The following is a 27,358-nucleotide window of genomic DNA, read 5'->3' as shown; positions in this document are numbered from 1 at the left end:
TATGCACTGGTCTACCACTGCTGGTGGTCAGCATGCGCCGAGGAGACAAAGTCGTGAGATATGAACATATACAGATGGCGGTAGTACCGCCAACACAAGGTATAAAAGGGCAATGAATTGGCGAACTGTCATTTGTACTCAGCTGACTCGTGTGATAAGGTTTCCGACGTAATTTTGGCCGTACTACGGGAGTTAACAGACTTAGAATGCCGCATGGTAGTTAGAACTAGGCGCATGGAACATTGCATTTCGGAAATCGTTGGGGAATCTAATATCCACAGTGTCAAAGACGTGCTGAGAATACCAAATTTCAGGTATTACCCCTCACTTAGGGCAACGCAGCGGCCGACGGCGTTCACTTAACGACCGAGAACAGCGGCGTTTGCGTAGAATTGACAGTGATAACAGAAAAGCAACACTGCCTGAGATAACCGCAGAAATCACTGTGGGACGTAACGACGAACGTATTCGTTAGGAGAATGCGGGAAAATATGGCGTTACTGGGCTATAACAGCAGACGACTGACGAGAGTAATTTTGCTAACCATCGTGTGCAGCGCCTCTTCTGGGCTCGTGACCATCTTGATTGACCCCTGGACAACTGGGAAACCATAGCCGGTCAAATGAGACCAGATTTAAGTTGCTAAGAGCAGATGGTAGGGTTCGAGTGTGGCGAAGGCCTCACGAAGCAGTGAGCCCAACTTAACAACAGTGCCTTCTGCAAGCTGGTAGTGGCTCCATATTGATGTGGGCTGTATATGTATGGATTGGAATGGGTCCTCTGGTCCAAATGAACCGATCGTTGACTCGATATGGTTATGCTCAGCTTCTTGGATACCATTTGTAGCACATCAAGTTTCCGATCGCCGCCGCGATGGCAACTGCCGTTGCTTAGATGTTCTGAGGGTGAGTTAACCGTTCTTGGTGATGCCTCATAAGTCAGCGGACGAGAATGGCTGTCCCTCCCCCGCATTGTCCTGTTCTATCCGTACGGTAAACGTGCATGTTGCGTACGTCGGCTCCTGGAGATGTGTCTCTGAGATGAAAACAACATCGAGTCTGTGACGTGTCAAGAAATTCGTTACTTCGGTCTTCTTTGGTCGTAGGTTGTGTTCCAAAAACGAACAGCATAGAGACAGAAGTGATCACATTTTCTGCAGGACCTGACCATCATTTTGCTGGACAATGCTCAAGCACGTACAGTGCAAGCTGTTACTGATTCGTTTAACTAATAGAGCTACTAATTGCTATACCACCTACTGCCCTCTCCTGACTTAAGGCCTCCTGAGTTCAACTCGATTTCTAAACTGAAGGAAACACTTCACGGCTTTCGCTTCAGAACTGTTACAAATCCGTCGCGCAATAGACCGCGCCGGTCAAACTGTCAACACAACTGGCACTGCTAAGAATCCTACCACTTCAACATCGCTGGCAACAGGTTATACACAATGCTGGTGACTACTTTCAAGGTCAGTAAAACTTTGAAACACGTATCTATTTTGTACGAGCTGTAAATAAATAGTTGCCACTATTAAAGTTCCAACCATCGTAATTTAGTGACTTGACTGCAACCTCATCAAATCTGCCACATTTATTAAACATGGCCTTCCGCTAGCTAATGGCTCAATCCTCTTCCTACCGAGCACAAGAGCGCCCACTAAACCGCCCTGTTTACTAGAACAGCGGAAAGTGACTGAGTCCAGGGCCCTCATCCAAGAACATACTTTAGAGTACTTGTAGGTTTTTTGCACTGGAAAAGCAACTTTGTTTATCATGGAGGATCACTAACTCCCATTTCTACAATGTTAAACACGTTAAAACGCCGCCTCTGTCCTAGAGGGCACAAGACCTGCCTCTTATAGCTGCACGGGCTAGCAGCCAACTATTCCGTTCCTCTAACTTCAAAACGTTCCATTTAACTGTTTTAACAGCCTTTCAGCGAATTAGCCTTAATAGCAGAATGAAATCAATTTCGATGGCCATTTCCCGCTCCTGTTAAGGGCACTCCCTTGGAAAGGGCTGCTTCTTCCCACGACTTTTTCCAAGTTTCTTTGCAACAGATGCTGGAAACATCTTTTCTCATGGGAAAGTCACTAGTCCTTAAGCCAGTCTAGAAGCCTCCGACAGCTTAACCGAGCGAGGTGGCGCAGTGGTTAGCACACTGGACTCGCATTCGGGAGGACGACGGTTCAATCCCGTCTCCGGCCATCCTGATTTAGGTTTTCCGTGGTTTCCCTAAATCGCTTCAGGCAAATGCCGGGATGGTTCCTTTGAAAGGGCACGGCCGATTTCCTTCCCCATCCTTCCCTAACACGAGCTTGCGCTCCGTCTCTAATGACCTCGTTGTCGACGGGACGTTAAACACTAATATCCTCCTCCTCCTCCGACAGCTTACTCAGATTAGGGAAAAACCATCCCATCATCTCTAGGGTGGACGAAGAACGAAATCCCTTCTGTTGGATGCCGGAAACTGGCTATGACGTTCCCAGCAGTCAAGAAGACGACCCCCTATGAGACGTCAGGAAGGATGTATTACGGTAATTCATCATATTTAAAACCTGGAACTGAAGCCAATTTCTGTACAACATTATGGCAAATCACATTTTGGAGCTGACTTTGATGAGTATCCGCTGGTAAAAAAAAGTATGAAGCCTGGACGTATCCAGTTCATCTCCATACCCCAGTGGTCAGTATGTCAGGAACCGGGTTCGATTCCTGGTACTGCCAGAAATTTTTTCTTGGTGGGAGGACTGGCACACTGTTGTCAGCCCCATAAAGCCATTTAAGGTGCTGCTTGAATGAGAATTACTGACTTCAAGGCAAAGAAAGCCTACAACGGCCGGGAGACTGACGTGCCGACCTCATGCCCCTTCGTACCGAATCCAGTGACCTCATTAGTGGAGGATGACACGGCGGTTGGTCGATCACGATTAGCCCATCAGGACCAAAACGTGTTCTGCTTTGCTTTTGAACTTATCCTGACGTGAGTCTGCAGAAAGATGAGATAATTAATATGTTAACGATGATAGATACAACCATAAAGTTATATTTGCGGAATAAAACATTGAGACACACTTTCATTTATCCCTGTTCTTAATTATTTACCCTACTCCACAGCATTCACACCACAGTCGGCTGTCACATGATGATAATCGTATCAATATTTTTGATATTCCGGCTGAATGTGGTGTTTCCAGACTTTTACTGCAGTTCCTTTACTTATTAAATGGTGAAACTATTTCGTTCCCATTACAAAGAAGGCACCAGCGAAGGGAGAATATTAATACCTTATGTCAGTGCGACCAATAATTTTATATCATTCCTCAAAAACTCATTTCACTGTCTCAAACAGGTCATGAAATGTGAGGGATATCATGGATGTTTCATTTTCACTCTGTCATTTGTGCATGTAAGGAATGCAAGTAGAACTGAGTGCATTACATACAACCAATTTCCTCGAGATTGCAAATAGAAACAGATCTCATCTCAAGTTTCGTATGGAACAAGGTATGACCTAACGTGCACTAAATGCAAATTCATAGCGACATTTACTTTTCGTTGAAAACTATTCGAATTTCGTGCAGCAGCTCACAGAAATGCATTCTCGTTCTCAACATCGGGAATATCCAACACTCCCAAAGGGGCAGCGGCCTCAGCTGTCACCTACTAAGCTATGCACTTCGTCTGTTATCAACGAAACATTCTTTGTTCGCTTCAGTCTGGTTGGTGGCCGACTCGCTACATTGCAGAAATGGAGGCTGGCTCATTTGCAGTCTTTCTTAAACGACTTTAAAGAAACTATTCGATGAAATAATGATTCTTTCACATCTTTTGGCGTCGTTCATCAACTTCATGATGAACTGCTTATCATTTCATTAATGGTAATAGTTACTGTGATATTTCGACATTAAGTGAACTACTGCGCGAAATTCGATTAGTTTTCAACGAAAAGTAGGAGCTGCTATGAATTTGCATTTAGCGCATGTTACGTCATATACTGCTGCATATGAAATCTAGCCAACATACAGAATTTTTCTTTAAACTTGAGATAAGATCTGTTTCTATCTCCAATTTGGAGAAAATTAACTGTATCTAGTGCACTCACTTCTGCTTGCATTGTCTGCATGCGTAAATGACAGAGTTGAAAATGAAACATCCATGATATCCCTCACATTTCATAACGGTTTTGAGATATTGAAATGAGTTTCTGAGGAATGATAATATGCAAAGTGGAGAGTATTTTTCCATTTAGTTAAGATATGAAACTCTGTTATCTCCCGGTTTATGTGGGTAACTACAGATTATTTCAATGAAATAATGTAATTATTTTGAGGGCCATCGATAGCTGATGAAATGAGAATTAGTGTAGGTAACTGAAAAAATTACTCATTTATTTTTACACCGAGCATGAACTTTTTATAAGCTATTGGTTTGGCTTATCATCAATTACTTGTTTAGTAGTAGTCTGTTTCAGGATTCTGTCGCAATTGTTATTGTATTACTATGCCAGTGAGGTGAACACCTTACTGTTTTGGAAAAAGAAGTTAATTTTAACATACTAACAAGGGAAAGATAAGAATACTTACAAGTTAGGCGAAAATAAATCGCTCCTTCTGTTGTAGTTTCACAGTAATCCTGTAACCCATTGTGTTTTTAATAATAAATGGTTGACTTGTCGAATTATTGGTCGTACTGGCATAACATATTAATAAGACAGTTTGCAAACTCGCCAGCTGTTGGATACGAGTTCTGCCTGTGAGTAATCTTCAGCTGTTGAAGTGCACCTCCACTACAACGCGGTGGCCGCTTGCAATGGCCTCCTACCACTATCGTTTTTCCCTCCCCTACCACATAATCTGTGCAGCTACGACCCAAGTTTCTTTGCGTATACTCTACGTCCATTTTCCCCGCTAAAGTATTGTGTAGGTCTATCAAGACAACGAGAGTGCACAGGGAAAGATATAGAGACTTTTATTACTGACAGGAATTGAGGATTTGCAGCCCAACCCTAATGTTGATACAGATGTGGGGTCAGAAATGCGCTGAGTAGTCAGCGAGTGGACGCAGCCGGCGCGTGGATGGGCGTGGCCATTGACGCAACACCACAGATGGATACCGTGGCTGGACACTTCCCAGTCTCTCTCTCTCTCTCTCTCTCTCTCTTTCTCTCTCTCTCTCTCTCTCTCTCTCTTGCACAGTCTATAAATACCTCCCCTGCGTTCGATATGATTCTTCTGGGTTCGACCCTGCATGGTTACGTTTTTCGATTTGGATTACTCTCTGGACTGATTTATCACGCTCTACGACAAGCTTGACTGTATTCTGGACGTAACTTCTGATTAGCCGTTCACCGCGTCACTCTGTCGTTACCGACAACATGGAAGAGTCTCTTTCGCTTGTCTCCACGTCAACGTCTATAAGAGTGATCAGGAATTTGTTTCCACTTACCTTCGAATAAGATGGAAAAGAGGCCTCCTGTATTGCGCATCCATGAATGTTGTCGCGTCCCAAGCGTAAGTATTGCCTGAGACTGGGCGACGGGGATCGTGAGAAGGGAATTAGATGGTTGGTGTATGTGAGAGGGAATCTTGACCTGGCTGTAATGTTACATCCCTTATTACAAAAGGGAAGGGTTGGAAAAGGACTTGAAATAACCTCAACTAGAAGCGTTTTGCAACTCCTAAATCTATTCAGGATAGAGTTTTAGCTCTTGCTCTGTTTTCCTAGAAGGAGTTGTTCTAACGAAGAGGCCAAGTCTTAGGACAGAGACGGTGCCTGGCAGCACAATCCCGTCTACTTTGAAATGAGAGTATTAACTGAGCCCACACCCGCTATACGACACACAGAGTTCCCCTGCTTTTCGCCTATGATTGCGCTAACTGTGCTGATACAAATGCAGCTGCTTCTGCCTAGACTTGGCTGACTACTCGCCCGGTTCTCTGGGTCTCTCTGACTTCCTACCTTTAGTCCACTTCTGAAGGCCGAATTATGCACTACTCTTCAGCAGTTTTCCGGAGTCTGACAGGCGCCTCTCCCTATATGGTCACACTCTGCGTCCTAAGCTCGCCATTGGCTTTTCGCGATGTATCGGTGTCCCTATCAAAGACCTCTCTCTTAATCCCTCTCGTTCACGTCAGGAAATGCTGGCATCACCAGTATTGTCGACATGTGTTCCGAGTACACTTGGAGCTACGCCTATTAATGGTACTCCGTAAAGTCCTTGGATGACTCTGTGTTCATAGCTTATAGCATTATTGTTGCACGTGACTGCCCGACATGCCGACATGCTGGCACTTGGCTGTCCCCCTGGCTACCCTCTGACTTTTCCTTGCCACACCATAAGACTTCTGAGAATTAACGTTGTTCTACATTCGTTATTTTTCTACAAGACTTGACTATTTTTTTGTGGATACGACAATGTGTATGAATAAAAAATTAGTTTTGCGTTTTTAAAGGTAGTAAACAGCTTTATAGATTATTCCTATGTTAGTTTTAAAACGTGGAGGGGCTTAGAATTCGGAGAGGAGTGTCGGCGCACCCGCTGAAGTACAGTGCGTGCTGTGCGTGCCCGCAGGCATGCAGGACCCGCCGCAGAACGTGTCGTCGCGCATCCTGCTCATGTTCCTGCTGGTGCTGGCCGTCTTCCACGTGACGGCCTACTCTGCCTGCATCGTGTCGCTGCTGCAGCTGCCCAGCGGCTCCATCAACGCCCTCGACTCGCTCTTCGGCTCCAAGCTGCGCGTCGTCATGCACGACCTGCCCTACAACTTCAACTACGGAAACGTAAGAAGGGGGCGCACGGATACACAAACACACACACACAGACACACACACAAAAACACACCATCTCGAAAATACGTATGGACGAATGAGCGAAAATGATCGAAGTACACGGTGTTTGCTTTAACTTGAACAACTCAATACCTCGAAAATGATGCATCCTGCGAAAAAAATGTTCAGGTGAAAAACTAATGTTAGTAAAGATGACATCTGAAAGAACTCCCCTTTCTTATTGTATATTCGGATTCTACGCCAAAAAACACTCACGATGCACTCAAATCACTGTTTTCCATTCGTGGTAGATGGCGCTGTAATCGAGAACCGATGCAAGTTCGTAGGCTTTCCCGGCGTAATAAGTCTTGAAAGTCTCTTCGGGTTTGCTGCCGGATCCTAAAATCAACTCGATTCGACATTTCGGCTATCCAGCTGTTCGCCATCTACAGGAGAATGCTAATAAAATCCACCGAATTGGAGATATGGTGTTCACACATGCCAATGTATGGACTGAGAAAGAGTCCCTCTGGAAGAGTCCTTCAGTTCGATTAGTGTAAAACTGGATGAAGAGTTGGTGAAGCTTCGTCCTCATGTGCTGACAACCACGTATTTTTTATTAACGGCAACATTTTTGAACAGAATGACGGAGTGGCTATGGACAGCCCTTTATCACACATAGTTGCCAATTTATTTATGGATGTGACACTGAGGACTTCGGCTTTTAAAACAACGTGCTTCTGGAGATATGTAGATGATACCTTTTTCGTCTCGCCACATGGAAGTGATGCTCTTAATAGGTTTTTGGATCACTTCAGCTGTCTTCGTCCCCGCATTAAATTTACCATGGAGGTTGAAAGTGATGGGATGCTTCCATTTTTGGACGTTATAGCTTACAAAAAACCAGATGGTACTTTGAGACATGGTGTTCACTGAAAGCCGACAGACACAGATCGGTATCTGCATTCTAAGAATTGTCATCCGCCATACCAACGCAGTGGCGTCCTCAGGACTTTGGTACGCAGAGCATATGCCATTTCTGATGCGGACAGCTTAACACTAGAACTTGCGCATTTGATGGCTGTTTTTAAGGAAAATAGATACTCTGAGAAGCAGATTCGTCGGGCTACGGAGTTTGGATCATCATTGGAGGTGCATGAAGAGGAACATAGATTGGTCGCCTTTATTCCTTATGCTGGGGGCAGGAATCTTAACATTAAGAGTATGTTCCGTCCACTTACCAAGATTATGGCATTACTCTGCTCTGTGAAAGATGACTTGGGGCTTAGGAAACCCGGTGTATACAAGATTCCATGTCACTGTGGGAAGGCTTACATAGGGCGTTCGATTCGCACAGTTCATGACAGGTGTGTGGAACATCGCCATCATACGAGGCTACAACAGCCATAAAAATCGGCAGTAGCAGAATACTGCTTAAATGAGGGTCACGGTACGAAATTCGACGAAACTTTGATAGTTGCCAACACTTCCGGTTTTTGGAACAGTGTCTATAAAGAGACAATTGGAATTAGGTTGGCGGATAATTTAATTAATAGAGACAATGGGTTTCCTCTTAGCAGGTCGTGGAATCCTGTACTATCCGCCTTCAAAACAGAACGTTCTTCGGTACGGCCAGTCCGAATGTTCGAAAATCGTCGCTGAGTGTAACATATAGTTGCCGGCGGTGTTCTACGAAGGTCGGCGCCACCTGCCCTGTCTTAAATGTTTAAATGTGTGTGAAATCGTATGGGACTTAACTGCTAATGTCACCAGTCCCTAAGCACACACTACTTAACCTAAATTATCCTAAGGACAAACACACACACCCATTCCCGATGGAAGACTCGAACCTCCTCCGGGACCAGTCGCATAACCCATGACTGCAGCGCCTCAGACCGCTCGGCTAATACCGCGCGGCTGCCCAGTCTTGGAGGGCAGCAACCCTGATGGGCGGCGCATGCACCTTGTACGGGAAGCAGGCCTATATAGGACGTCGATTTGCAGCCTGGCGTCAGTTCTCAGCGGTCTCATCAGCAGAAGCAGCATTCTCCTGAAGATGGCGAACTGTTGGATCGCCGAAATAACGAATCGAGTTGATTTTAGGATCCGGCATCAAACCCGAAGAGACTTTCAAGAATCGATGCATTTCATTTTACATTTCATTTAAGTTGTAGGCTAAATGTAAGCATTCGTGTTCTAACAGCTGATACTGATGTTCAAAAGTTACATGAATTTTACAAATGTGATTGTACACTCCAAATAATACTAGCATTAACGTGGCTAAACATTGACATTTCTGGCCAATAAGCTACCTGTATGGTAACGCAGTTTTCTGTTCCATACGGAGTTGATTGTGGTGAGTTCCCGAACCATTTGAAGACTGGATTTCAGTGTGTGTTTCTATCCAAGCGCCGTAACTCTCGCTGGTCGCTACCTGACTACCACCGGAATACAAACCACAATCATTGTAATAAGGTGAAATGTCTGTGAAGTAATAGTGACAGGCACGCCCGTCCGGTTAGCCGTGCAGTCCACGGATTTCCAAATTGGGAAGGAGCGCCTGGTCCCCCGCACGAATCCGCCCGGCGGACTTAGCTCGAGGTCCGGTGAGCCGGGCAGTCTGTGGATGGTTTTTTGGCGGTTTTCCGTCTGCCTCGGCGAATGCGGACTGGTTCCCCTTATTCCGCCTCAGCTACACTATGTCGGCGATTTCTGCGCAAACAAGTTCTCCACGTACGCGTACACCACCATTACTCTACCATCCAATCATAGGGGTTACACTCGTCTGATGTGAGACGTTCCCTGAGGGGGGGGGGGGGGGGTGTCGGTCCACTGGGGGCCGAACCCCACAATAACCCTGGGTTCGGTGTGGGGCGGCGCAGGGGTGAAGTGGACTGCGGTAATTGTCGTGGGGTTGTGGACCACTGCGGGTGAGGCGGGGACGGGGTCTCTCCGTCGTTTCTAGACCCTCGGTTAACATACAATAGAATACAATACAATCGAAATCAAGCACTCCAACGATGAGAGGCTCTCGGACTCACCTATACCAAGCATCCCGTTGGGAACAAAACTATTACATCCACGTCGCTGTTCCTAGATCAAGCAAATGTAGTTTCTAACCAGACACAGGAATGGGTTGCAATATTGTACTGTATAATCATATTTGCAACAAAAAGTAAATTTCGATCAGAAAATCAACAATTGGAACACAAAGGTTTACATTTATATCATGAATGAAACGTAGAATCAAATATATCGATTCTTAATTGCAAAAAAAGGCGCACTTGATATTTGTCGATTACAGCGCCATGTATCACGAATGAAAAACAGTGATTTGAGTACACCGTGCGTGTTTTCTGGCGTAGAATCCGAATATGCAATAAAAACGAGGGAGTTCGCATTTGAAAATACAAAGTTGACCACGCCCGCGCAGGAGGGGTGGTTAGGAGGTGACCAGCTGTAGTATAGTAACTTTTCACCTAGAACATTTCTTCCGTACGATACGTCGTTTCCGGGATATTTAGTTGTCTCACGGTAAAAAGACGGCCTGTATATGGAGAGATAGCTCATAGAAATATTAAAGCTTTGATGGGATAGTCTGCTCATATTATATTGATCACCTATACATTTAAAGAGAGGAAGAGAACTGTTTGTGTTACTCAGTAAATACTTGTCGCGGCGATTTGGTGTGAGACTGATTTTGGAACTTCTGCAGTTTATTACAGTTTGTGTTTCACGTTCTATAACTCGGGTTCATCTAACATCTAAATTCCTACATCGTAGCGTATCACTTCTGGGTACAATACACTATTAATAACTTGTTGGTAATAACCAGCCTCAATGCAGAGTATTGTGCAGTTCCTAAATAATGGCTGAACTAAATGCAAGTACATAAATAAAATTATTAATCGTACCATAAAATTTCGGGCCTGCAGCCGCATAAATTCAGTTTCTTCTTCTAATATTTCGGCTGAATACCGTCCATCCATCTTCAGATTGACAAACTGAAATCACTCAACCTGAAAAATTCTGAGCCGGCCGCTGTGGCCTCGGGCATGGATGTGTGTGATGTCTTTAGGTTAGTTAGGTTTAAGCAGGGGACTGATGACATCAGATGTTAAGTCCGATAGTGTTCAGAGCCATTTTTTTTAAAAAAAATGCTGATACGTTAGTCAGTTTCGATGTAGCGTCGTTGTTCACAAAAGTTTCTCTTTCAGAATTATTGTCTCTCATTGGAAAGACTTTCGATAAAAACATTTCATGTTTTGACCTCGACATATTTTTATTCAATAAGGAATTTCATGAACAGACTGACGGTGTCGCCATGGGTAGTCCTCTGTCGCACTTGGTGGCCAACTTTTTTATGGAGGACTTCGAGGAGAAAGCACAGGAACCTGCTAGTTTGAAACCCACAGTATTTTGGAGGTATGTTGATAACACGTTTGTAGTGTGGCCCCATGGTGAAGACAAGCTAAAAGAACTTTTAAATGATCTGAATTATATCCACAGACAAATTCAGTTAACGATGGAAATCGAAAAAGATGGATGCCTTCCATTTTTGAATGCGTCGGTACGGCGCAAAGATGATGGTACTTTGGGACATGTAGTGTATCGAAAACTAACCCATACGGATTTATATTTACATGAAAATTGCTGCCACCATCCTTCGCAGACAATGAGTGTACTCAGAACTCTGGTACAAAGAGCACACGTCACTGCTGACGAGAGCAGTCTGGAGGACTACACCTGAGAAGAGGTTTTGAAGCCATCGGGTACTCTCCACAGCTGATACGTAACGCACTACAAATGAAATCAACAGTTGGCACAAGAAAAGCGGAAGAAGACACGGAAAGAAATCCAGTGGCTTTCCTGCCATAAGTGAGAAGCCTTTCGCAAAAAATAGGAGGGATCCTCAGGAAACATATAGTGAAAGTTATTTTTCGCCCTCCACCAAAAATTGCAGCACACCTGGGCTCCATTGAAGATGATTTGGTGCTTCGGAAGCCTGGGGCTTATAAGATCTCTTGTGAGTGCGGCCGTTCATACATCGGACAGACGATACGTACAGTGCACAGAGCACAGAGCACAGAGCACCGCAGGTACACCCGTCTCTTACAACCTAATAAATTTGCGGTGGCCGAGCACTGTATTGACACTAGGCAGTCTATAGTATACGATACTGTCGAAATTTTATCCTCGACTTCATCTTTCTGGGACTCAGTAGTGAAAGAAGCAATTGAAATTCGGTTGGCGACGAATTTAATTAATAGAGATAGCGGCTTCAGCTTAGACAAGTCATGGAATCCGGCAATTTCTGTAATTAAATCACAAAGACGTCGCGACGGTACACCTCTCCGTGACGCATCGATATCACCGTGTGGATCGACTGCGCAGCCATAGGTTTAATTTCCATGCGTATGACACACCTCTTTGCCGCCTATCAACGTCCCTGGCACCTTGCGCATCTTTGGCCGCATACGCAGTGGTTCGGTCCTCGAGTTAAAAGGATGGAGCAAGTGCTGGAGCGTTAGCCACCTCGGCTCACTCTGAAGACAGCTGGACGGTATTCAGCCGAAACATTAGAAGAAGAAACTGAATTTATGTGGCTGCACGCCCGAAATTTTATGGAACAGTCTTCACGCCGCGAAAACATGAAGATGCACATCAAAATTATTAATGATAAAATAAACTACTTATTAATGATATAATAAACTAATAATTAATGATATTATAAGATATAGCAATAATACAAATGTTAATAATAATAATAATAATAAATATAGGGGGGTCAGAAACAGTCTGAAGCCACTGTGGCCTTTTGCAGGAAATGTTCAGCTGAGAAATAATTGTTAAAAGAAGTTTAGATACGTTGCGCCGCTATTTAGCATGCAAGTTAGTCAAAATGGTCGCTGTGCGCGCAGATTCAGGCTGCCCGCCAGATACAATTAGCGTCAGTTGTTCTCATAGTGCAGCTGACAGCGCACCGGGCAGGTCAGACTTTGGCTCAGGTCCGATCCTTAGTGCCGTCCCATGTCCAGTTTTTGTATTGCTCCCCTGTTCGGTTTTTCGAAAGCGAAAGAAGAACACGACTGGCTACCTGTCGTTGCAGGGCCGCTTGAATTTGGACGGACAACGGCCTGGTCGGTTAACTTCAGTGCTAATTAACTTGGAAGCGGTAAACATATCGAATTTTTCGCTCATCATTTATTTCTCAGCACAATCTATTCTGCAACACCCTTACAAGCTTTTCAGACTGTTTCTGACCAGCCTGTATAAGAAATGACTCGAAATCAGCACAACACCGGCCAGATTATTAGTTAACCCTAAGAGACATCGCACTAATACTCTGTACCATCACTTCTGTTCTGATCCTGGCTTTTGTTCTGTGAGGAAGAGATCCCACAGGTATCTTTAGTCATGTCGTACGCAACTGAAGCAGTCACTGACTATTAGACCCTGTACAGCTACCATATGGCCGGGATGCTGATTGCTACATTTCACCACCTTGTCCAAATAGCCCCCGGCGTTTTCTATGGCATTAACATCGGGTGATCTAGCAAAATATTTGAGATGCGATAGGGCGCCTGTATGTTTCTCACACCACTGACGCACGTGTGCAGCCATGTGAACGCAGTTTTTGTTGTCTTGAAAGGTGGTGAGTCCACAACGTACTTCTCATAAAGATGTAGACAAAAGGCAGCACTTCGTCACTGAGAATGTTAAAGAAAGCACGGAATATGAACCTCACAAAACCACCTCTGGCCTGAGCTACACCTATGAGACACTGCAAGTTAAAGTCATCACTGGGCTGTCGGTGCACTCGACGCGACTCTGCTGGTTTCAGGTGGCTACTGTCCAGTTTCCCTATTGTTTGGCCCATAGAAGACATGTAGGTTTACATGCCACTGTGAACATGACCTTTCGGGAGATGCTAGATTCCGTATGTGGATTGCGTGCTATTTCCTTCACAAGGTTTGTTCGCAAAGTGCTTGAGATGGAATAACATTCATTGACAGCTGCAATTTCTATCAGTTATCACTGACAATGCGTGACGCTCGTCTGTGTTGCATGCCGCTTTTGATATTTTTACGACCATTGTTCTTAGACCATGGTATATGGCTGCGAGGGCACATTGCGCGTTGCACATTCCGTGTAGATACGGAACAAATTATCTTGAATACCGTTTCACTGCCACGACTTGCTTCAACGGGGATGGTAAAATGTCCACCTCGTACCAGTTAAATACCGTCTACAGTGTTCCAAAGCGACCAGTGGGAATAGCTAACAATGTTTCTGGTGGGCGTTCTGTAATACGCGTTCTGAAACACCGCTACATTTAAATAATTGAAACAAGTACATGTTTATTCAACAGTCACACAGTTCACAAATACACCTATGAATCTGTCCAAACTGGAAATAAAGTTCCATAAACAACAGTCATTTCCAGAAGCAAACACCTGTTCAGAGCCCCTGTCCTGGCTGTGGTGGTCCCCATCCTCCTAGCTAGTTTACTTGTGGGCGGCAGAGTTCGGGCCAGTGGTAGCTCTCTTCTGGCTGTTGCTGACGTGAACTCCGGCCAACACAGCAGAAGGAACCTGACTGAGAACTGACAAAGGCAGCCTCTTGGCTGCTGATAATTTGCTATTTGTCGAGGAATCCTGTACTCTTGGTTCTGCCGACGATGAACCCTTCTGAATCCCAATGAAATGCTTCAATGAAATGTACTGATGAGATATCGCTGACTCACTGAATTACTAGTTATAAAGCTGCTCTGATTACTGCAATGAATCCGAGTGACTGACTAGTGCTGCATGCAATATCTTGTACCCCTCTGGTTGGCTCCACGAGCGGGGAGATGACACCATTGTGTGCGACTGGTGCACGTGGTGAGGTGTGACGAAATAATTCTGTCGCCGCTGGCAGCATCAGGAACAACCAACGCTCTTGGCCTCACCTCAGTGTAGACGAGCTGCCATGCCGCTGTGTCAGAAGGGTGAGCTACCCGCAGGACCAATGATGTGGGATTCAACACATACATTATAAAGCATTTGTATCAAATTACTTCTTTTTGGCGAAAATCAGCTAGCTTATAATTAATCAAAGAATATAACTGCTCTGTTTTATTTTATTTTTTATTTTGGCACCACACTTTACTTGAGTAAGAAATGTAAATTAATCTATTGCTCCGTAATGCAAACTTAATAGAATAAATTACAGTTTGATTGTAGTTCCGAACTTTTGTGTTATTTGATTGAACAAGCTTTTTTCAGTGTGTATTTGGTAAACACTGTTTTGAATATGGTAGAATGCTGATTCAGCCTTACTGCATGGAAGCAAACGCGTTTTGTTGTGAAGGAGACCAAGGACCCGCTTACCCGGTCGTTCTATCAAGAGCGCGTGTACCCGCAGCCGTACCGCAAGGTGTTCAAGCCGCTGGAGGAGTGCGTGGCCATGATGCGGGAGGGCCGCTTCGCATGCCACGCCGACGAGGCGGCCTACAAGGTGATAGGAGACACCTTCCTCGAAGCGGAGAAGTGCAGCCTCAAGTCAGTGCCCATGTTCCCGCTCAGGGCCATCATCATAGGCGTCCGGAAGCAGTCACCGTACAAGGAAATTCTCTCTGTCACGTAAGCACACCACATGAAGTGTCCTTCTAATTGTGTCTACGCCTACATCTACAGCCATAATCTGAAAGCCTCCTTACGGTGTGTGATGCATACTACTTCTGGTACCACTATCTGCTTCCTCAATCCCTGTTTCTTTCGCAAATGGAGCGAATGACTGTCGACAAACCTCTATATAAACTCTAACTTCACGGATTTTCTCGTTATACTCGTTACGTGAGACGTACTTAGAACGAAGTAATATGTTACCCGATTCTTCCCGGAATGCACGCTCTCGGAATTTCGATGGTAAACCTTTCACGACGACCAGTGGAGTTTGTTGAGTATCTCTACAATGCTCTCGCACCGACTAAACGGTGCCGCGACGAAGCCCGCCATTCTTTGTTGGATATTATCCATCTCTTCCATTAATTCAACCCTTGTAAGGGCCCTAGATTGATGAACAGTACTCAAGAATCGGTCGAACAACTGTTTTGTAAGCTGATTATTTCATGGGTGAATTACACAGAGGCGCCAAAGAAATTGGTATAGGCGTGCATGTTTAAATACAGAGGTAAGTAAACAGGCAGAATACGGCGCTGCGGTCGGCAACGCCTATACAAGACTACAAGTGTCTGGTGCAGTTGTGAAATCGGTTGCTGCTGCTACAATGGCAAGTTATCAAGATTTAAGTGAGTTTGAATGTGATGTTATAATCGGCGCACGAGCGATGGGACACAGCATCTCCGAGGTATCGATGAATGGGGGGGGGGGGGGGGCGATTTTCCCGTACGACCATTTCACGAGTGTACTGTGAATATCCGGAATCCGGCAACACATCAAATCTTCGACATAGCTGCGTCGGAAAAAGATCCTGAAAGAACGGGACCAACGACGACTGGACAGAATCGTTCAATGTGACAGAAGAGCAACCCTTCCGCAAATTGTAGCGGATTTGAGTGCTGGGCTATGATCAAGTGTCAGCGTGGGTATTCAAATACAGAGATAAGTAAACAGGCAGAATACGGCGCTGCGGTCGGCAACACCTATATAAGACAACAGGTGTCTGGTGCAGTTGTGAAATCGGTTGCTGTTGCACCAATGGCAGGTTATCAAGATTCAACGGAACATCATCGATATGTGCTTTCGGAGCCAAAGGCCCACTCGTTTACCCTTGATGGCCGGACGACACAGAGCTTTACGCCTCTCCTGGACCCATCAACACGACATTTCACTGTTCATGACTGGAGTCTCACTTCAAATTGTGTCGATCGGATGGACGCGTACGGGTATGGAGACAAGCTCATGAATCCATGGACCCTGTATGCAGCAGCGGACTGTTCAAGCTGATGGAGGGTCTGTAATCGTGTGGGGCATGTGCAGTTGCATGTGCAATTCCAGCAGGACAATGCGACGCCCCACGCGTCCAGAATTGCTGCAGAGTGGCTCCAGCAACACTGTTCTGAGTTTAAACACTCCCACTGGCTACCGAACTCCCCAGACATGAACATTATTGATCATATCTGAGATGCCTTGCAACGTGCTGTTCAGAAGAGCTCTCCACCCTGTCGCACTCTTACGGATTTATGGACAGCAGTGCAGGATTCGCGGTATCAGTTCCCTCTAGCACTACTTTAGACATTAGACGAGTCAATGTCACGTCGTGTTGCGGCACTTCTGCGTGCTCGCGGGGCCCTATACGATATTAGGCACGTGTACCAGTTTCTTTGGCTCTTCAGTGCACATTTCCTTAAAATTCTCCCAGTGAATCTCAAACGGACATTTTCGTACAGTTTGTTTTATGTGATCATAGCAGTGTAGGACGTTCCGGTAGACTGCTCCTAGGTGTTTATGACGTATACTGTCTTCTGTTTTATTTATTTATTTATTTATTTTTCTCGCAAATAGTGTCCTACGGCATTGACGCGACTACCTCCCAAAAGCCTGAGTAACACCTTTTGCAGCGCGGACCGCTGTGAGGCGTGCAGGAAGAGAGTCAATAAGTTTCTGGAAGTTAGCGACAGAGATGATATGCCGACTCTAGCGCCGTGAGCAACTGGGCTAGGTTTCTCTGTTGAGGTAAACGGCTCGAACAGCTCGCTCGAGGTGGTCCTATAGATCGTCGATTGGGTTAAAATTCGGGGAGTTTGATGGCCAGCGGAGTACGCTGAACTCTCCTCGTGCTCTTTGAGCTGTGTTGCATTGTACTGCAGGTAGACGTCATAGTGCCGAGGGAAAACTAAGTGAATATGGCGTGCACATGGTCCCCAAAGATAAAGGCGTACTTCTTTGTGTTGAGCCATTGTGCCTTTCAAAATTACGAAACCACCCACGTAATGCCACGAAAACATTGGCCAGACCGCATCGTCTGTGTCCTGCCGAATATTGATGGAGGTTCTTTGTTTCAGACGTTTCACGCCATAAACGCCACCTGCTATCCAGTGGAGCATAAAACGTGAATTATCTGAAAAGGCCATCTGTCGCCACACATTGGAGTCCAGTTGCGGTACTGACGTTCGTGGTCCAGCCATCGTTGCCGATGAATAGTAGTCAGCATGCTAGCATGGACTGGGTGCCTGCTGCAGAGGCCAGCAAGCAGCAACACCCACTGAACGGTCGTTGAGAAGACACTGTTAGTGCCCCCTGGTTAGTCTGGGTGGTCAGTTGCTCAGCCATTTCAGGTCTATTCGTCCAAACACATCTCCGCAACCATTGTTCACCTCTGTCATCTATGGACCTTGCTGCACACAGTTACCTCAGCTCTGGTTTTGGACAGCGCAATTTTGCCATGCATGATATACTTCAGCCAAGGCGGCACGTGAACGGTTTACAGACTTAGCTGTATCAGAAATGCTTCCACACTTGGCGCGAAAGCCAATGATTATGCCTTTTTGGACGTCAGATTTCACATTACGACGACGACTGCACTGTTTCCCGCGTCCCTGGATACGCTGTATATACTGTAAGACGTCGTGGTCTCCTGACCTTCATTGCTTACATATTATGTCCTCACAATGACATTCCGCACATCAAGATGCTTCATTCGAACCTAAATTCGACAAGATAAAGTCAATGTTGTATGAATTCATGGAAACGATATGCAAATAACTAATAAATCGCAAGTGCGCACCGTAGTTGAAATACTCGAGGCTGGCATACACACATACATTCCAGACACGAGGGTCAAAGGAGCTTTTAGTTCGAGAGAGGCAACCACACGCCAGGAGGCCAGTTCCAACCCACGTACGTTGGCTGGTGACTGCCCGTAGAGCAGACAGCGTTTGCCCAAGGGAAAGGAGGAACGACCCCGTGTTTGGCTTAAAAGCAAATTCCGCTACGTTGTGTGGGAGTGACCAGCCTACGCATTATTTACATATAGCATGCAGTTTCAGAGATTTTCACAGGGAGACAGCAAACGCCAAACGCTGATACTATAGATTTCCGGATTGTTCGCCTCAAACGAAACGTCATTCTCCCATTTTAGAAGAGCAATGCTGATTGACAGATGATATTTCTGGCGCCTTGAGCTGAAGGAGTAATGGAAGAGACCAAAAGATATACCCCTTCACGTCTGGCGTGGAGAGGGGCCGTTCCGTTGTCGTTCTTGGAGCGAGAACGCGTACCGAGAGCGTGCGCGCTCGTACGTGTACTCAAAGAGCGAGGAACAAGTCTCTCCTCAGTACTTCACTGGGAGAGCACCTCTGTCGAGAGCGAATCGAAGTGCGACTCTGTATTGAGTCCTTGTGATTAAGCATTGTTCACTGTGTTGGCCGCCACACTTATTGTGCGGTGTGAATGGACAGAGTTATAGTTAAACGCCTGCGAGCGAATTTTGAGTGTCATCGCAGTGGACTGATTATCTGACCTGTGTACCACGCCAATAGTTAGACTAGGGGCGAATAGGAGTCCTTGACTTCATCAAGGCGTAGGGAGAGTTTGATTGGAGAAGGTCAGTCCAGATAGAACGAGAATTATCTTATTTGTCAGCAGTGAGCGGCGCAGACAGCAGTAATCGCAGCTTACGGTATTGTGCGCTACAGCTCTTGCGAGCCCCATGTTTCCTCCACAACAGTACACTTCACTGCATTTCACACGCGACAGCCTCGACCGTACCTAGCAACATTCTAATGAATAATTATTCAAGGTGAGTAGGTGCGCCTCTCAGCCATTCTGCCAAATCAATAACAATCTTAAACTTTGTATAGAAGTTTCATTAGCGAATCCTATCCTTAAGAGGTAACTTCACATTCCGAAAAGAACCAGGAAATAACGTGTGTGAGGAAGGCTTCTGAAAGTTTGGCCGTACCTTTTTGCGACACCCTGTATATATTAATGACTTACCATTCTATATTCACGAAGATGCAAAGCTGGTACTTTTTGCCCATGATACAAGTATAGCTATCACACCCGACAGACAAGAATTAACTGGTGAAATTGTAAACTATGTTTTTTTAGAAAATCATTAAGTGGTTCTCTGCAAATGGGCTCTCATTAAACTTTGACAAAACACAGTATATACAGTTCCACACAGTTAATGGAATGACCCCATTAATAAATATAGACTTCGATCAGAAATCGGTAGCTAAGGTAGAATATTCAAAATTTCTAGGTGTATGCATTGATGAAGGGTTGAACTGGAAAAAACACACTGGGGATCTGCTGAAACGTTTGAGTTCAGCTACTTATGCTATTAGGGTCATTGCAAATTTTGGCGATATACATCTGAGTAAATTAGCTTACCACGCATATTTTCATTCTCTGCTTTCGTATGGCATCATATTCTGGGGTAACTCATCATTGAGTAAAAGAGTGTTCATTGTACAAAAGCGTGTAATCAGAATAATTGCTGGAGCTCATCCAAGATCATCCTGCAGACACTTATTTAAAGAGCTAGAAATCTTCATTGTAGCCTCACAACATATATATATCCACTTACGAAATTTGTTATTAACAATCCGAACGAATTCAAAAGTAATAGCAGTGTACATGGCTACAACACTAAGAGAAAGGATGATCTTCACTACTCAAGGTTAAATCTAACTTTGGCTCAGAAGGGGGTAAACTATGCTGCCACAAAAGTCTTTGGCCACTTACCTAATAGCATCAAAAGTCTGACAGATAGCCATATAGCATTTAAAAGGAAATTAAGAGAATTTCTTAATGGCAACTCCTTCTACTCATTAGATGAATTTTTTGATATAGTAAGTGGGTAATTTCGCAACCTCCACAAAAAATCAAAATTATTGAGTGTCATGTAATATTTTGTCTAATGTACTATCTTGTATAGACACGTTTTATTAAACTGACACGTTCCACATCATTACGAAGTGTCGTACTCATGATCTATGGAACAAGTACTAATCTAAACTAATCTCTAAATCAGGTGTTCAAGACATTCTCTTGAATGTTTTGAAAAAGAGGAAAGTGTGCGCAAAGTTTGTCTCGCAGAACTTGACGCCCACCGTGATTTGACTGAAACGCAAAATGCGGACAATTCTAATCTCAAAATAATCATCACTGGTGAAGAGTCTTGGTGTTATCAGTACGAACCTACCATGAAATCACAAGAGCAAGAAGCATCTTTTATGGTTGGCTAAGATCAAAAAAGGTGCGAATTTGAGGCGTCAGTTGAACATCATCTCAAATAAGGGCTTTTCCGACAGTTTTACATGGTTAAATGAAAGGTCTGTGATACGTACTCAAGTTAGGAAGGGAAGGGGAGGGGGCAGAATATGGGCAACACTTGAAGCATTAAAACACCGTCTTAACTTTTCTTTATTTTTGATTATAATCAAAACTTTTTGGACTGACGCGCTACGTTACAGTAGTACCAGTCCACTGGTTTACACCAATGTTTCTGAGATGGAACCCCAGGTTATCAGGAAATATATTCGCCTGAAAAGAACCAAGGCCTACAAAAACCCACCCACCTCCATCACGTCCCCTTTCATGCTTCGTGCTTGGTTTCTTTCCCAACAGCGGTAGCATCTTCGCCAGGATGACTACCCCTGTCACAACGCCAGAATCGTGTTACAGTGGTTTAATGAACATGATAGTAAAATCAATGTCTTGGCCTCCAAATTCCCCTGATCTAAACCCGATCGAACATATCTAGAACGTTATCGGGCACAAGCTCCACTCCCACAAACCACTGGACTGTAATTTACGGGAATTACGTGTCGTATGCGGTGATGGGTTTCACTTACCTCTGCAAACTTACCAAGGTGCTGTTGATTCCATGTTAAGTAGAATCACTGCCTTTTGGCCTTCCATAGGTGGGCAAACACGCTATTAGGCAGCTGGTCATAAGCTTTTGGCCCATCAATGTATTTGTGATGACACACTTTTACACCATTAGATCCCAAAAGTATATGACATTCCGATAATTAGTGCTTCCTTAACATCTACTCACCCACCTAGGTGGACAATAATTACAAGTATAGGAAAGAAGTGGCCACACTTGCTTCACAAAGACCGTCTTGCCCTGCATACCGAACATATTGAGACTGCCGTAATGTGCGCCATTCATGAACTGTCTAAAGTCATTCCCTTTTGACTTTCGAAGCGCCGTTAGCGAAATATATGTCATCTCTGTCAGCACCACGACAACGCAAAGGTCGCATAGCAGCGAGACACGTTGACCTTTTACAAGTGGAACAAGTGCTGTCTCAGACACCCCATTCAGCTGACCTGCCATCCTAGGACTTACTGTTGTGTCCAAAGACCTAATCGATCCTGGAGCAGCATTATTCTTAGTTTGAAGAAGACCCGAGTCCTACATCTGTGTGTTCAATGGCATTTCTGTAGAATTGTGTGCAATCATCAGTAGACTGTTCCAGAAAAGAAAAATGTAAGTGACTATGGCGATGATTTTGAAGCAGAATAGTAGTTTCTAATTGTGGCTCTATTAATCCTGTCACTTGTCTTTGCAGATATTGAGATAAATGATAGCCAAATAGACAAAACAACACAGTCGCTTAAAAGGGAAAGGCATCTGGATGGGGCTAGATACCTGTGAAATTATATAGAGATTATGCGAAAGAACTAATTTCTCTTCTAGCAGTAGTTTATCGTAGGCGGCTGCAGCGTGGAAGGGTACCTAGCGACAGGAAAGAAGCGCATGCTATTCCCATTCTCAATAAAGGCCGTCGGACAGACGCATATGATTATAGGCCAACATCGCAAGTGTCCATCTGTTGTATAATTATGAAACATGTTTTATTCTCATATGACATTTTTGTAGAATGAAAATCTCCTCTCTAAAAAGCATCATGGATTCTCCTAACAGAGTTCTTGCGAAAACCAGGTCCCTCCGTTCGTACATGAGATACATATCGCCATAGACATCGGCGCCCAGATCGATGCTGTGTGGCCGGCTGGAATGGCCGAGCGGTTCTAGGCGCTTCAGTTTGGAACCGCGCGACCGCTATGGTCGCAGGTTCGAATCCTGCCTCGGGCATGGACGTGTGTGATGTCCTTAGGTTAGTTAGGTGTAAGTAGTTCTAAGTTATAGGGGACTGATGACCTCAGATGTTAAGTCCCGTAGTTCTCAGAGCCATTTGATGCTGTGTGCCTCGCCTTCAGGAGGACATTTGATATGGTTCCTCACTGTCGTTTAGTGAACAAAATACGAGCTTATCGGTGCATATTTGCGACTATATTCAAGACTTCCGTAGAAATAAAACTCAACACTTTGCTATTAAAGGAACAAAATCGATAGATGTAAAGGTAATTTCCAGAGCACTCCAAGGATGTGTGTAGCTGTTTACAATATGCAGCAATGATCTAGTTAACAAAGTAGGAAGCTCCACATTGCTGTTCGCAGATGATGTGGCTCTCTATAAGAAGGTAGCAACACCAGTTCGGAGATGATGTGGTTCTCTGTAATAAGCTAGCAAAGCCAGGACTCTATCGAATTCCAGGAAGACCTTCAGACGATCAGTGATCGGCAATTAACCCAAAATGTAAATGAACGTAAAGTATTTCCGAACGAATCCTCTACCACACTACATGGTTCAGTCACACTGATGTGATCACCGCCTATGTACGGCGTCAACGTGCAATAACCACTCACAGGTGGCATGTGGACATGTGTCCGGAAACGCTTACTTTCCATGTTAGAGCTCATTTTATTACTTCTCTTCAAATCACACTAATCATGGAATGGAAACACACAGCAACAGAACGTACCAGCGTGACTTCAAACACTTTGTTACAGGAAATGTTCAAAATGTCCTCCGTTAGCGAGGATACATGCATCCACTCTTCGTCGCATGGAATCCCTGATGCGCTCATGCAGCCCTGGAGAATGGCGTATTGTATCACAGCCGTCCACAATACGAGCACGAAGAGTCTCTACATTTGGTACCGGGGTTGCGTAGGCAGGAGCTTTCAAATGCCCCCATAAATGAAAGTCAAGAGGGTTGAGGTCAGGGGAGCGTGGAGGCCATGGAATTGGTCCGCCTCTACAAATCCATTGGTCACCGAATCTGTTGTTGAGAAGCGTACGAACACTTCGACTGAAATGTGCAGGAGCTCCATCGAGCACGAATCACATGTTGTGTCGTACTTGTAAAGGCACATGTTCTAGCAGCACAGATAGAGTATCCCGTATGAAATCATGATAACGTGCTCCATTGAGCGTAGGTGGAAGAACATGGGGCCCAATCAAGACTTCACCAACAATGCCTGCCCAAACGTTCACAGAAAATCTGTGTTGATGACGTGATTGCACAATTACGTGTGGATTCTCGTCAGCCCACACATGTTGACTGCGAAAATTTACAATTTGATCACGTTGGAATGAAGCCTCATCCGTAAAGAGAACATTGGCACTGAAATGAGGATTGACACATTGTTGGATGAACCATTCGCAGAAGTGTAACCGTGGAGGCCAATCAGCTGCTGATAGTGCCTGCACACGCTGTACATGGTACGGAAACAACTGGTTATCCTGTAGCACTCTCCATACAGTGACGTGGTCAACGTTACCTTGTACAGCAGCAACTTCTCTGACGCTGACATTAGGGTTATCGTCAACTGCACGAAGAATTGCTCCGTCCATTGCAGGTGTCCTCGTCGTTCTAGGTCTTTCCCAGTCGTGAGTCATAGGCTGGAATGTTCCGTGCTCCCTAAGACGCCGATCAATTGCTTCGAACGTCTTCCTGTCGGGACACTTTCGTTCTGGAAATCTGTCTCGATAAAAACGTACCGCGCCACGGCTATTTCCCCGTGCTAATCCATACATCAAATGGGCATCTGCCATCTCCGCATTTGTAAACATTGCACTGACTGCAAAACCACGTTCGTGATGAACACTAACCTGTTGATGCTAAGTACTGATGTGCTTGATGCTAGTACTTTAGAGCAATGAGTCGCATGTCAACACAAGCAGCGAGGTCAACATTACCTTCCTTCAATTGGGCCAACTGGCGGTGAATCGAGGAAGTACAGTACATACTGAGGAAACTAAAATGAGCTCTAACATGGAAATTAAGCGTTTCCGGACACATGTCCACATAACATCTTTTCTTTATTTGTGTGTGAGGAATGTTTCCTGAAAGTTTGGCTGTACCTTTTTGTAACACCCTGTATTAAGAACAGCAGAGGACCCAAGACCGAACCTTGTGGCACCCCATTCTTGATTGTTCCCCAGTTTGAGAAATCACCAGTTTTTTGCATACTATGTGAACTGTTTATTTCAACTTTCTGCACTCTTCCAGTTAGGTATGATTTAAACCATTTGGGCACTGTCCCATTCATACCACAGTACTTGAGCTTATCTTCCATGATTTACACAATCAAAAGCCTCTGATAGATCACAAAAAATCCCAACGGGTGACTTCCGGTTACTCAGAGCATTTAATATTTCATTAGTGAAAGTATATATAGCATTTTCCATTGAAAAACCCTTCTGGAAACCAAACTGACATATTATTAAAACTTTATTTTTACAAAGGTGTGAAGCTACTCTACAACACATTACTTTTTCAAGAATTTTGGATAAGGCAGTCAGAAGAGAGATTGGGCGGTAGTTGTTGACATCAGACGTATCTCCTTTTTTATGCAGTGGTATAACAATGGCATACTTCAATTCGTTGCTCCCCTGCGATCTGTAACGCAACAACGTGATACACTGCGGTCGCATATCCACCACTGCCTGCCCCAACTGACTGGATGAATGTACGTCTGTTGCGCACAGCTGTTAGTTCAAGCTGCCACCGTCGTTACAGTGCTGACGTCGCTTATACGGCAGAAATAAAATCAGTCTCGGAACCTTCTGGCCAGTAGAGCTTTTCTGGGACAATGTTACCTTTGTCTCAGTCCAAAATTAAAATTTTGTGTGCGTGTGTGTGTTGGCGTGAATATCAACTCATAAGAACAAAGCGGGGTGTTTTAAAATTTCCTTCTTTTCAGCCCAGTAACCCATCAGGGTGCAAATGAGAATCGAAATTAAGAATATTTAAAATGGTAACTCCAGTTCTGCCATAAGCGTAGTAACACGAAAACTTTGGTGAGACTGGGACTTTGGGACTATTTTAATTTATTCCTGGGAGAATGTTGTCCGATGCTTTTTTTCCACCCTTAGGAATTAGAGAGTTGTGGTACTATTCAGCCAAATATCAGGCAAGCTGACAGTGGGGGATCCCAATCGGTAGTAAGTGGGAGGCACCTACCAGTTCCAGCATACGCCCCACAACCAATGGAAACCTCCCAAAAACCTTGGTCAGGACTGGGTCATTGGAACCATATTAATTTATTTCTGGAACGACGTCCTTTAATGAGAACGTCGACCCAACCAAAATTTAGAATTTTGTGTGTGTGAGAGAAGTGTATATACAGAATGACAATAATTGATCTATATGAAATAAAATCATCATAACTTCTCAACGGTTTGCGTTAGGATGGTCGAACGGCATGGCTGGCTGCGGGGCTTGATGGCAATCAGTATTCGCATGCGCACGCGCCTTATTGTTGCCAGCCATTTGCAGGTGAAAATGTCACGGTACAGTGTCCCTGTGTGTATAGCGCTTGTGAAGGCCTACTATGCGAGCAACAACAGTCCAACTGCGGCTCAGAGGAAGTCTGCGACCGAGTTCAAGCTGAAGACAATCAGTCCAAGAATGCTAACAATCATGAATTTGATTCGCAAATTTGAGAGAACGGGTAGCGTTCGTGATGACAATGTTAGCAATGTCGGTCATGCAAAAAGGGTGAAAACATGGAGAAGACACGCTCTGTATCTCAAACCAGACCCAGGAAATCGATCAGACGAGCTGCACAACAGGTGGGAATCAACCGGGAGACACTGCGACAAATTGTTGTTGAAGACTTGCATCTCATACAAAATTCAAACACATCAGCCGTTAAGCCCTAGGACCATGGAACATTGGTTGTGTTTCGCCAAAACTATTGTCCACAGAAGTGACGAACAGGACTGTGAGCCGCGCGGGATTAGCCGTGCGGTCTGAGGCGCTGCAGTCACGGACTGTGCGGCTGCTCCCGGCGGAGGTTCGAGTCCTCCCTCGGGCATGGTTGTGGGTGTTTGTCCTTGGGATGATTTAGGTTAAGTAGTGTGTAAGCTTAGGGACTGATGACCTTAGCAGGTAAGTCCCATAAGATTTTACACACATTTGTACATTTGAACAGGACTGTGATGTGAATATGGTTTGGTTTAGCGACAAAGCCCAGTTTCATTTGCATGGGTTCGTCAGTAAGCAAAATTGGCACATTTGGAGAACTGAGAATCCGCATTTCGCGATCGAGAAGTCTGTTCTCCCACAGCGGGTGGCTGTGAGGTATGCAATATTAAGTCACGGAATAATAGATGCTATATTCCTTGATGGCACGATGACCACCAAATGATAAGCGCATGTTTTGGAAAATGATTTCATCCCCATTATCCAGAGTGACCCCGATTTCGACAATACGTGGTTCATGCAAGACAGAGCTCGACACTAGCGAAGCAGGAGAGCGTTTGATGTC

The 27,358-nt window shown here is 44.8% G+C and overlaps 1 protein-coding gene across 1 annotated transcript in view; it reads left to right on the top strand.

The window, feature by feature from the left end:
* Positions 1–27,358, top strand: part of LOC124775787 — a 154,302-nt gene that overhangs the window by 32,177 nt on the left and 94,767 nt on the right. The window contains exons 7-8 of the mRNA XM_047250618.1: positions 6,574–6,782; positions 15,126–15,397. Of these exons, the coding sequence (XP_047106574.1) occupies positions 6,574–6,782; positions 15,126–15,397 (481 nt within the window). The remainder of the gene's footprint in view (positions 1–6,573; positions 6,783–15,125; positions 15,398–27,358) is intronic.

Source organism: Schistocerca piceifrons, chromosome 2 (genome assembly GCF_021461385.2).
Source record: "Schistocerca piceifrons isolate TAMUIC-IGC-003096 chromosome 2, iqSchPice1.1, whole genome shotgun sequence".
Taxonomy (NCBI): Eukaryota; Metazoa; Arthropoda; class Insecta; order Orthoptera; family Acrididae; genus Schistocerca; species Schistocerca piceifrons.
Note: the sequence above shows the minus strand (reverse complement) of the source record. Positions and strands in the feature narration are given on the sequence as shown.